Here is a 12,250-nt window from a genome sequence, read left to right as displayed (position 1 = left end):
CAGAGTTAAGGCACTGATCATTGTTTATTGTTTTAAATAAATCAATTAAGGTCTTGAGCGTGTTCTAAAAAGGTTTGATAAGTTATTAAAGGGGACGAGACCCTAAATCTGGTGAGAACGCATTAGGCCTCTAATGAATGTGTATGGAACGGGAAAGGTGTTTTGGCGTTGCGGTAAATGGAAGATCGTTGTTTTTGTCTAGACAAGGAAAACTGTATAAATCAATATATAGAAGGGTGATAAAGTAGTTCGAGTAAATATAGTTCAGGATAAAGTACGTATCGTACCCTACATTTATTTATTTTTAGTTTCTCGCACTCAATGCCCAATTTTACAAGTAGACTAAAGAAGACTTTATTATTACAAACGAATAACTTTAACCTCTCATAATATCATTTTTAATTTAAAAGCGAGCTGTATTTTCAATAATTGGATTATTTCAAGTTTATATTGACAAAGAAATTTGGCAAGTCCTTTCTTTGTCGCACTTCCAAAAAATGGAATTCCTTACCAGCTCACATGTTCCCCTCTTCTTACAACCCGGGTTCCTTCAAACGAGGCGTGAAGAGGCATCTTGCGGGCCGGCAAGGCGAAGGCGGCTAGTGCAGAACGTTTTTCCCGTCTGTACTGGCCGTCGTCGCGTTTGGACTCTACTACCACTTACCATCAGGTGGAGTAGAGTCATTTGCCCTCCCGGCAAATATAAAAAAAAAAACATCGATAAGAAAGCAATAATAATATTATTTAAGTGTGTTGTGTAGTTTTTGTAGTCGTAAATATAAATATAAAAAATTGTATAGTAAAACCAATTTATAACTCATTTGAGTTATAGTTTGGTTTTACAATACAATTTTTAGTAGTAGTAGTAGTAGTAGTTTAAATTAAATGTTTTATCATTATCATTATTAGTAAGTTTAATTCGATGAGATATTTATTTTTATAATCGTAACCTTAGCTGGTAATTTGCTACTTTTATCTCCATGGTTTCTTTCGTGAAACCAAAAAAGTTTTACTGGGTTGCTGTTGTATCAAGTATCTTCAATAAATTTAAATTACAAATTATTTCATTTGTATTCGTTGCTTATAAAGTAATACTTAAAGAAAATTTTAAATATCTTGTATCCAAAACTTTAAGAATATATTAAATTTAGGACTCAAAACTGTGCCTATGCGACTTCACCAAAGAAAACATCATATTTAAGTGATCGTATATTAGTAGTTTGACTTATTTATTTAGTTTCGAAAGTTTACATGTTTTACTTGGTGAAATTACAAAACAGGTATTGCAGGTGCAGCTTTTGTACGAGTGTCGAGAAAATTGCAACCGTATAAGTGTTTGTTTCTTACGGTCTTTCTTGAAATTGAATTCTTGTGAAATATTTTAACAACATTGTATATAATTTATAGAATATTTAACGGTAAAATAATAGACTTCGATTATTTATTGTTACTGGGCAGTAACTGAAAAAATAGACTCGTACTATTTATAATATTTTTATTTTCAAATCGAATTAAAGATGATTTTTTAATAAATACAAAGAAACGAGAAACGATTTAATGTTTTTTGTTTATAGTTATATAAGTTTTCATGAACAGTCATGGTTCAATAAATAAGATCAAAAGTAATAATGAGTAGTCAATATATTTTACACCTAACTGATCATAAAAATAAGTTTTTTTACGTTGAATTTCATATAAAATATTACAACTAGCTATCTACCACATTACCATTCAAGTGACATAAACACTTTTCAGATATTTTTTGAAACAATTTACTATTGAATAATTATTTTACACAATCTTTTTATTGATAAAATTGTCACTTTACTTTAAAATTATAATGATTGATTCTATTTTAATAATTTATTACTGTTCAAGAAATAAACAAAATAATTTAGATTTTAGTATACAGAGATAATAGTATACGTTTTTAAAGTATCTTATCGAAACCGTTTTAAACGATGAATTAATAGTAATTAAAATTAAAACATTTTATCACAGTGAGGCCGCTATCAGTAGAGATTTTATCAAGAGAGCAACCATTATCAGTGGGAAGAAAAGCAGAACTGTCTTGTAGGTCTACGGGAGCGAGACCTCCAGCGACCATTACGTGGTGGTTGGGTGGCAAACAACTGAATTCTATAACAAAAGAACAGGTGAGAATATTATCAACATTGAATACTATTTCAAAAATTTAGTCATTGGAAATTTATGATATTTAAAAAAAATATGTTCTTTTTACACCTTATCATCATATTCAGCACACATTAATCCACTGCTGGACATAGGCCTTCTCACAGGCGCGCCAGGTCTCCCGGTCCTGTGCTAGTCGCATCCATTGAGCACCCGCCATCTTCCTAAAATCGTCTGACCATCGGGCGGGTGGTCTGCCCACTGGCCTTTTTGCTTCTCTAGGCCACCACTCCGTGACGACTTTAGTCCACCTCCTGTCTTCTCGCGGGCCAAGTGTCCAGCCCATCTCCACTTTAACCTCGTGATACGCTTCCCAATATCTTCGACTTTCGTCTTTCGTCGGATTTCTGCGTTTGATACACGATCAACGTGGGAGATGCCTAGCATATCACGGTCCATCGCCCTTTGTGCCACTTTTATTTTGTGCATGTTATGCTTAGTAAGCGTCCATGTTTCGGCACCGTAGGTGAGTATAGGTAAGACACATTGGTTAAAAACCTTGGTCTTGAGGCATTACACCTTATAACTTATATAAATAAATAGGTAATTTAAAAGAAATTAAGCACTATATTAATATTTGTTTTAATATTAGTTCTAAATTTATTGTTTTAATTAATTTTTTTTCCTATTTCATGTAATGGGTAATGAGACATTTAAGAAACATGAAATATTTTAAATTCAACGCAACATGGGTAATTAATAATATTTATAGTGGGTAAAATAAGTTAGAATGTCCAATACAAACTCCTAAACACACGTTATACAATATTGTGTGGTGTAAAATCAACAAATCAACTTTTAAAGGCAGACTATTTTCATTTGGAAGGGTTCTTATAAAATCGTGTAACATAGAACGGTTATCGCAAATGTTTGTCTACTAACATTGGCTCGACGCGAGAAACGCTGATGACTTACCTCTCGATGTACACCTTCAGTCTTTGAGCAGTTTTTTTAAATGCTTTCACTTTAGTGTTTTGTTACTTTTTTTTTCAATAATAATCAATGAAAATATTTAAGGCGAAAACAAGTGTGCATAGTTCCCTAATTTTTCTATAAAGCGGTTTTATTGCTCTGGACCATTTAAATTTCGTAATCATTAAGGGACTTCTGGTAAAATTTTGACTTTGTTTTATGATAAATTTTCTTCACTGATATATTATTCATGGAATTTTCGCCTTTAAATACCCTTTATACTCGAGAGATCCTGTTAAGCAATGGCACCCGGTTAAGCGTTAACATCCCTTAATTAATCTATCCTAGTACGTTGGTGATTCGCCCTTGGCTTACTTGTTATATGTAACTAATCCTTGGTTACTATAGTAGTCTCGTTACGTAACGGCATAAGAACTACATAATATGCTTGAAACTAAAACTTTTATAATATTTGATGAATGAAATTAATTATTTTTTTTTATATTAGACAATTCAATGCAAGATAAAGAAGACAGTATTTGAAATAGAAAACGGCTCTTTCCTTGGATTTTTGTTTCTTATACAAATCATGCAAAACATTTATTTTTAATGTTAATAATAAATTTATAAATTATTAAAAAGGAAATTCGAACTCAAAATCCAAATTCTATAAACAAATGTCAATATTAACATTTCATATTTTAAGATCTAAGTGTAGGACGTCACGTCCTGGTAACCTGAATTGTGCAATTTCTAAAGGATACACTTTCACAGGAGCTGGACGATAGAAACGAGACTCAATCGCTATTGCAGTGGACGCCTCAGAAGGAACACAATGGGAAAATGCTCACTTGCAGGGCAGAGCACTCTAAGTTCAATAAATCGACGATAGAAAGCAAATTACCTCTCAATGTTTATTGTAAGTATGATTTCAGAATTCCAAACCGAAGTTATTGAGTAAATAAAATAATCATTTTATTTATTTTTTAAACGTTGGTATTGGTATTATGGTTTACAATTTTTAAATTAAGCTAACTGTAGCGTTGAGAAAAGCTAGATTTTTAACTCATAAAAATATAGGAAAAAAATTATTATGTATGTTTTGATTATTATTTTTTATCTTTTTGTAATTATTTAACTATATAAAAATTTGGTATTAATCAATTATTTTATATTTTATATCCTACACGTAAATTATATTTATATTTAAATGTACAATAATCTTTATCTGTAAATATTTGAGCTCAAAATGCTAAGTGCAATATGTTTAAAAAAATATCGATACACAGACCTACACAGATCACAGTGTCTAAAACAAAAATCAGATTTCACCCTTACGCCCTTTATATTTATTTTTCTATTCTTTTGCGCACTTTTGCACGATCTAATTTCTATGTTATTTTTCTACAACGACCGGCAATATTGTATTTTTTTTCTCGTTGCACATATTTTACAAATTATTCTGAAGACTATATATATGTTGTTTTTCTCAGAAATTAGTATGAGTCAAAAGTTTTATATAGTTTTAAAAAGAAAAATAAAGGGTTTTAAAAAAGTCTAGGGGCAGCTCTAGATTATTTGTAAATGTAATTTATTATCCAATTTTTGTCTCAATATTTTGTATAATTGAGTATAAATCAGAAAAATGTGTGGATTAAATAGGAAAATTTATGTTTTTTAAATTTCACGTTTTTAATTAAACACTTTCAAGAGGTGTTGTCTGTGTGTGTGTGTTTAATTAAATATTGTTAGCGTTCACTGTCCCCTCAGAAAAATCGACGCCGTCAAGTCAAAAAAATAAGTTGCAACGGCATGTTACGCTCACTTCGCTCTTGTCGCTCGACTCGACCGATCGTCTGCCGTATAATTTTGTAACCAATCTTTGATTGCTAAATAGTTTCCTTTTTTCATATAAAATTTTAAAGAAAACTGTATATAATATAATTTACTTATGATATTTTATTTTTAACTGAATTTATACACACAAAATTAAATAAATGATAAGCAGTTTTCTCTTAAAAACAGTTTTAAATCGATGGTTTATACTTTTAAAAACCTTTAACTTGACAATCTTGCGTGAACAAACTAACGAAATAAGCTGATTTGAAAAAGTTTCTACTTAAATACGATAGACATAAGACACCTTTTTTAGTCTATAAATTTTTCTTTTGAGAGAATATTTATAAATTCTTTTTATCGATGGCACACATTTACCCACAACATATACAATTTTAAAATTGGAAAATAAACTAACAATATCGAGTACTTGCAATTATTACTAATTGAGAAGACGCGTATCCCGCACGGAAATAGTGGGGGGGGGTATGTGGGGCTCGCTGGTGTCCAAGGCGCCGAGTGCACCCTGAACATCGGAATGCTCACTAAAAAACCAGCGGTACCCTTACCGTCTTAACGAGGAGCGCCACGGGATCGCTTTCGCATGCTACCGTGATGCTCTGATAAGTAAATCTTATCCGGAATTAACCGACCTAAAACCTATTCAACTTAGAAAGTAAATCTTGAAGCTTTAATCGAACGCATCAATTTACGTAACGATCACTTTAGGTAGAGGTGAATCGAAGACAAATAACCACAGCCTATCAACTGCCATTGTAATTGGCAGTGTAAAGTCCCGTCACACTGACGTTAGTAGATTGTTTAAAGGAAAAAGCACATGCTGATAAACGATATTACGATTATTGACAAACTAAAAAAGTACGCGGAACATTTCTGCTACGCGGATTTTTTTTTATTTTATTTAAGCAAGAAAACTTAAAACTTACTTTATTATTATTATTATAGTTAATCTACCAGTTAGGGTGGATCTACCAGTTATCTGTCCGATAGCTGGTTGGAATCACTACGGGTACGCGACCCCGGACTGCTCTAGCTACTAGTGTCACATTCCTGTATCTTCCGTGACCACAGTATCCTCACCCCTCTCCTTGATACGTTGTTTCTCAAAATTATCCCAGCGTCACGCCAAAGAAGAAGGAAAACTAATATTAAACCCGGAGCGGTGCCTCCGTTTAGGCGTAAGCCAGTCACCTGCGGCCAAACCAGCACCACACGTATTGACTCGTCATTCCTGCGGATCCTGCTGGGGAGGAGGAGAGGGTGGCATGGGTACTGGGCAAGCCCGTGTTGCCATAAAGTCGCCTGGCCCAGGCGTAGCAGCATCCACGGAGAGGACACTTCGCTCACCTGTCTTGCAGGTGGAAAACAACACGGAGAGTGGCAGTCACCGGTTATAAGTCAGCACGAATAGGCGTAAGTGCGGACGCCAGGGGTCACTCTTGACAGTAGGATTATCTATCGTAGATCCATTGATCAGTTACCGCCTGCTTTAAGTCGGGCAGCCCCCGATCAATAAGGTACTGATCCGCCTCAGCGTTAACTTGTTCCGCCTGGGTGAACGGAACACAAGCCTTACAGCTAGACGTTGACGCTGTGACATTAACCACCTGCTCAAAGAAACAAAAATCTCAAAACCCACACCAACGCTGCTTACATGCGCTTTGCGACATGGAATGTCCGAACGATGAGGACAGGCTTCCCGAACACCTACGGAAGCTCCGATTGCACCCAAAAACTGCGCAAAACTTACAGTATCGACGTGGAGCTTAAAATGCTCAATATCGATATTGTAGCCTTACAAGAGACCAGAACTGAAGACGAAGGGTCTTTACAGTAACAGTAACAGCCTGTTAATATCCCACTGCTGGGCTAAGGCCTCCTCTCCCTTTTGAGGAGAAGGTTTGGAGCTTATTCCACCACGCTGCTCCAATGCGGGTTGGTAGAATACACATGTGGCAGAATTTCAATGAAATTAGACACATGCAGGTTTCCTCTCGATGTTTTCCTTCACCGTTAAGCACGAGATGAATTATAAACACAAATTAAGCACATGAAAATTCAGTGGTGCTTGCCCGGGTTTGAACCCACAATCATCGGTTAAGATTCACGCGTTCTTACCACTAGGCCATCTCGGCTAATCTTTTAGGGTCTTTGCGTGAAGCTAACTACACTTTTTACTGGAAGGGCAAGAGTTCCTTGGAAACACGAAAGCACGGTGTAGGTTTCGCGGTTCGAAACCATCTCATCAACGCCATAGAAACACCTGTAGGCGTTTCCGAGCGGATTATGGTCTTGCGTCTAAACACAAAAAGCGGCTTTGTCACGCTAATTTCCGCTTACGCACCGACGCTTAGTTCAAAACCTGAGATCAAGGATCAATTCTACGGCCAGCTCGATGAGACAGTGCGCAGGGTGAATCCAACTGACAGACTGCATATTTTGGGTGACTTTAATGCCCGCGTCGGTCAGGGCACATCAGCCTGGCCTGAATGCCTCGGTGCACACGGCATAGGCAAGCTTAACGACAACGGACAACGACTGTTGGAGTTTTGCTCGAGGCACCAGCTGTGTGTTACCAACACCTTTTTTAAAGGCAAAATAGAATAAATAGGCACCAATTAGACCTAGCTCTTACAAGAAGGAGGGATCTACGGGAAACGCTCCACACGCGGGCGTTTCACAGTGCCGATTGTGACACCGATCACAGCCTCGTTGCTACTAAAGTCCGACTTGTCCCTAGAAGAGTCCATTCTTCCAAGCCACCCGGTCGAAAAAAGATAAATCTTTTCAAGACTCGTGACATGGAAGTAGTGGAGTCATTTGGGGAACTCGTCCGCGAAGAAGTTGCAACTTGGGATAGTACGGCATCAGCGCGAGTCGAATGGGAAAAAGTCAAGTCTCTTCTCACTGACACTGCAGGCAAGATTTTTGGCTATCAAAAGGCAAAATCTTACGACTGGTTTCAAGAAAACGAGGAGCACTTACTTCCCTTGATTGACTCGAAACGCCAAGCCGCTTTAAATTTTCATCTTAACCCTTGCGATGCGATGCGTAAAGATCTCACGAAGGCAAAAGCCTCACTCCAGCGTAGCACGCGCTTCTTTGTAAATGCGTATTGGACAGAGCTTTGCCAAAGCATCCAAGCGTGCGCAAACGCGGGGGATATTGGCGGGGTGTACGCGGGCATCAAAAGAGCTCTTGGACCTACTCCAAAAAAGACGGCACCTCTCAAGGAAACCGACGGTTCTGTTATAACAGACAGCACCCGTCAGATGGCAAGATGGGTAGAATACTACAAGGGGCTCTACTCGTGCCCAGTGGATATTCAGCCAGAAGCAATGGAGCTTGTCCCGAATTTGGCAACTTGGCACGAGCTAGACGTTGCACCCACAGTAGAGGAACTTTATCTGGCCGTCAAGAAGCTCAAATGCGGAAAGAGCCCCGGAAAAGACGATGTTGTCACCGAAGTCGTCAAGCTTGAGTGCCTCTTGCCCATCCTTCATAACCACCTGGCTAAGTGCTGGGAAGAAAACTACGTCCCTCAGGATATGCGAGATGCTAACATCGTCACTCTTTATAAAGGCAAAGGCGATCGTGGCGACTGCAACTGTTACCGCGGAATATCTCTTCTTAGCATCGTCGGTAAAGCCTTTGCCAGGGCCATTTTAGGTAAACTGCAAAGGCTCGCCGACCGCGTATACCCTGAGGCACAATGTGGTTTTAGGTCCCAACGGTCAACTGTCGACATACCCCCCTAGTCACTGCATTTGTAGACCTAAATAAGGCTTTTGACTCCGTGAGCAGAGAGGAGTTGTACTCCCCCCAAAACTCCTAAGGATAGTGCAATCGTTCCACGAAGGTATGGAAGTCACCATCCTGCACAATGGCAACGCATCCACGCCATTCGACGTACGCCGTGGTGTTCGTCAAGGTTGTGCACTGGCCCCCACCTTGTTCGGAATATTCTTCTCAGTGCTTCTGAAGGTTACTTTTGGAGATGAACAGCAAGGCGTCCACTTACACACGCGAACCGATGGTAGGCTGTACAACATCTCAATGCTCAAGTCCAAACGCTACAGGGAGGACCTATTTGTAGATAGTCTCCTCTTCGCTGACGACGCTGCCTTCGTTGCTCATGACCAAGCTCAACTCCAGAGTCTAATTGCCAGAGCGTGCGACCTCTTTTCAATGTCCATAAACTGCAAGAAGACCGTTATTTTAGCGCAAGGATGTTTAGAGCAACCAGTCATCTTGCTTAACGGCGCATCTTTACAGGTGGTTAACAAATTTTGCTACCTTGGGTCGCATTTGTCGAGCAATCTCTCGCTTGATGCAGAGATCGACTTCCGCGTCGGCAAAGCAGCCTCTACGTTCGGGAGGCTCTTTTCAAGTGCTTGGGATAACAGACACCTTACGGTAAAAACGAAAATGCTTGTTTACCAATCATGTGTCCTAAGCACTTGTATGGAGCAGAAACGTGGACAACGTACGCAAAACAAGAACGCCGACTAAACACATTTCACTTGCGCTGTCTTCGGAACATTCTGGGCATCACATGGCAGGATCGCGTGACAAACGAGTCTGTTCTAGGCGAGGCACAGCTGCCTAGCATCATGGCCATTCTCAAAAAAAAACGGTTACGGTGGCTGGGACACGTGCATCGAATGGAGCAGACCCGTCTTCCAAGGCAAATACTACTGGGAGAGGCTGTGAATGCAAAGAGGTCTGTTGGGCGGCCTATGCTCCGTTACAAAGATTGCGCTAAGCGTGATATGGTTGCGTTTAACATCCCTAGCAATCGATGGGAGGAACTGGCAGAGGACTGTGCCAAGTGGCGACGCCTTATTCACGAAGGTCAATCAAAGCATGACAATGACTGGTTTAAACTACTAAAAGAAAAACGCACTAGGCGTTATGAGCGGGCTTCAAACCCCCGCCCATCTGGGGGCGCATACACTTGTCGGAAGTGCGGCCGGAGGATCCTCTCTCGCATTGGTCTTTTCAGTCATGAACGCAAGTGCCTTCGCGATGCCGCTTAAATCATCTGTCAAAGATGCAGAGGCCTATATATATATATATATATATATATGTATATATATATATATATAGTAAAACATTTTCTAAAATAGTACACTTTGTAAATGACAAAAAATATTAAAAATAATTTTATAAAACAATATATATGATATTATTGCCGTACGTAAATTTTTAAATGTTTTGCAGTTTGGATTTCTTTCACAACCGATTCTACTATTAATAGCTAAAATCTTTGAATAACATTTAGTGCAATGGAAGTCTAAGCCCTAACTGAGTACAAAGAGTTCCTTTACAACAAAAGAAATAGGTCATGTGACTTTTAGTTTCTTTAAAATTATCGTTTAAGACAAACGGTAGTGTGATATGGACTTAAAGGGCGTATTAAACACGATCAGAGCGCTAGAACATCTTGTAGGAGGAATGGAGACATAAATTAAATTACTACCGATTGCGTACTTATGGAAACTAACTTTTTAGAAAAATATAAGATCATTTTACTATAATGTTACGTAATTATAATAACAATATTTTCTTATAAATAAAATAATTTAGCGTGGTAAAGTTTTCTTATACACAGTGGCCCAGTGGTGAATCTTAACCGCTGATCGTGGTTTCAAACCCGGGCAAGCAACACTGAATTTTCATGTGCTTAATTTGTGGTTATAATTCATCTCGTGCTTGACGGTGAAGGAAAACATCGTGAGGAAACCTGCATGTGTTTAATTTCACTGAAATTCTGCCACATGTGTATTCCACCAACCAGCATTTGGAGCTAAATCTTCTCAAAAAAAGGACTTAGCCCAGGAGTGGGACATTCAAAGGCTGTTACTGTATACAAAATTTAATTTGCCGAAATTAAAACTGTGTTTAATTCTGTAAATTATTTGATGCGAAAAACTATAACAATCAAGTAATTTTTATAACGATGATTTTGCGAATTCGTGTTAAGATTTTAAAACTAATTAATTAATGTCAGTAGCCGGGATCAAATTTTATGTAATGCTATCTCTAAAATTGAATAAAGTATATAATTATTATGAACACTTTTATTCGAGAGTGCCCTAAGGGCAGCAAAACGTCTCAGCGGCTGATTTAAGAAACATATATGTATATATGTTTGAAGTATGGTATGAGTGCCGTGTGGTTGACGGACCAAAGATGTGGTTTTGTGTGAAAGAAAATGTATTAAATGCCAAAAGATTTTTGTCGTTATAAAAATATTATATATATATATATATATTATATAATTTTTAAATATAATTAATTATCTCGTTTTGTCTCAATGACCTATAAAATTACGAGTCTTAATCAGAAATATTTAAAAATTAGAGGAAATTTCATGTTTTTTTTTCTATAGATAAATTTTGTATTCTCGTTTAGACCCAAATCTTGGAAAGATAATGATATTTAAATATAATATTTTATTTTTATCGTTGAACTGGATTTACTGATTCAAACTCAAATAAAAGATTAGCAATTTGGTTATATCTCCTCCTAATTTAAAAGCTAAAAAATATAACAAAGAAACTAATAGCAAACAATGATTTATTAAATATATAGCAAGTAGAATGGAATAAGCTAAAAATATATTTTCGACACAGAAATGAAACTTTCATGCACTCACAATAAAACCGCGTCAAATATTCGGTATAACAAGATATACATTGAACAGAGGAAATTCAACCCTACTTCAATAATAATAGAATGAATAATTCAACAGACGTGCCCGTTGCCTCAATGCACCTCGGTGCCAAGATGAACCCGAACGATATCGAAGAGGGCGACGATGTATACTTCGGATGCGAAGTCGATGCCAACCCACCCGCTTATAAAGTAGTGTGGGAGCATAATGTAAGTATGACTTATGGTATTTTTATTTTTGCTGTCATATATTTTGCTCAGTGTTAATTTATTATTTTGCCAATATTTAAACTATGTATTTTTTTTTCTATATAAGTCGACATATTATACTTACACCATCATGTTCAGTGGCTTCTTATTATAACATGTTAAGTTTCACAGATAAAATAAAACGTAGAGGTATACTTTATTACCCTTGAGGGTGAGTTTTATATTGAATATAAAATTTACTTTTACGACGTCTATGAAAACGCACTTGACGACTTCGATGCGCTTGATAAGGTCGGAGTATTTTTGCTATTCGAAATTAAACTTTATCACAACTAAGCTAGAGTTGGTATATTGCAAAAGAATAATTAAAGCGCTTATTAATTTAACACCACCAGCGGCC

The 12,250-nt window shown here is 37.2% G+C and overlaps 1 protein-coding gene across 3 annotated transcripts in view; it reads left to right on the top strand.

The window, feature by feature from the left end:
* LOC126781659 (hemicentin-1-like) overlaps positions 1-12,250 on the top strand; it is a 372,002-nt gene that overhangs the window by 337,530 nt on the left and 22,222 nt on the right. For all 3 annotated transcript variants that reach the window (XM_050506615.1, XM_050506614.1, XM_050506613.1), the window contains exons 7-9: positions 2,002-2,156; positions 3,880-4,024; positions 11,720-11,850. In XM_050506615.1, coding sequence (XP_050362572.1) covers positions 2,002-2,156; positions 3,880-4,024; positions 11,720-11,850 — 431 coding nt within the window. The remainder of the gene's footprint in view (positions 1-2,001; positions 2,157-3,879; positions 4,025-11,719; positions 11,851-12,250) is intronic.

The sequence above is a fragment of the Nymphalis io genome, chromosome 4 (genome assembly GCF_905147045.1).
Source record: "Nymphalis io chromosome 4, ilAglIoxx1.1, whole genome shotgun sequence".
NCBI lineage: Eukaryota > Metazoa > Arthropoda > Insecta > Lepidoptera > Nymphalidae > Nymphalis > Nymphalis io.
The sequence above is the reverse complement of the archived record's forward strand: the minus strand, read 5'-3'. Positions and strand labels throughout refer to the sequence as shown.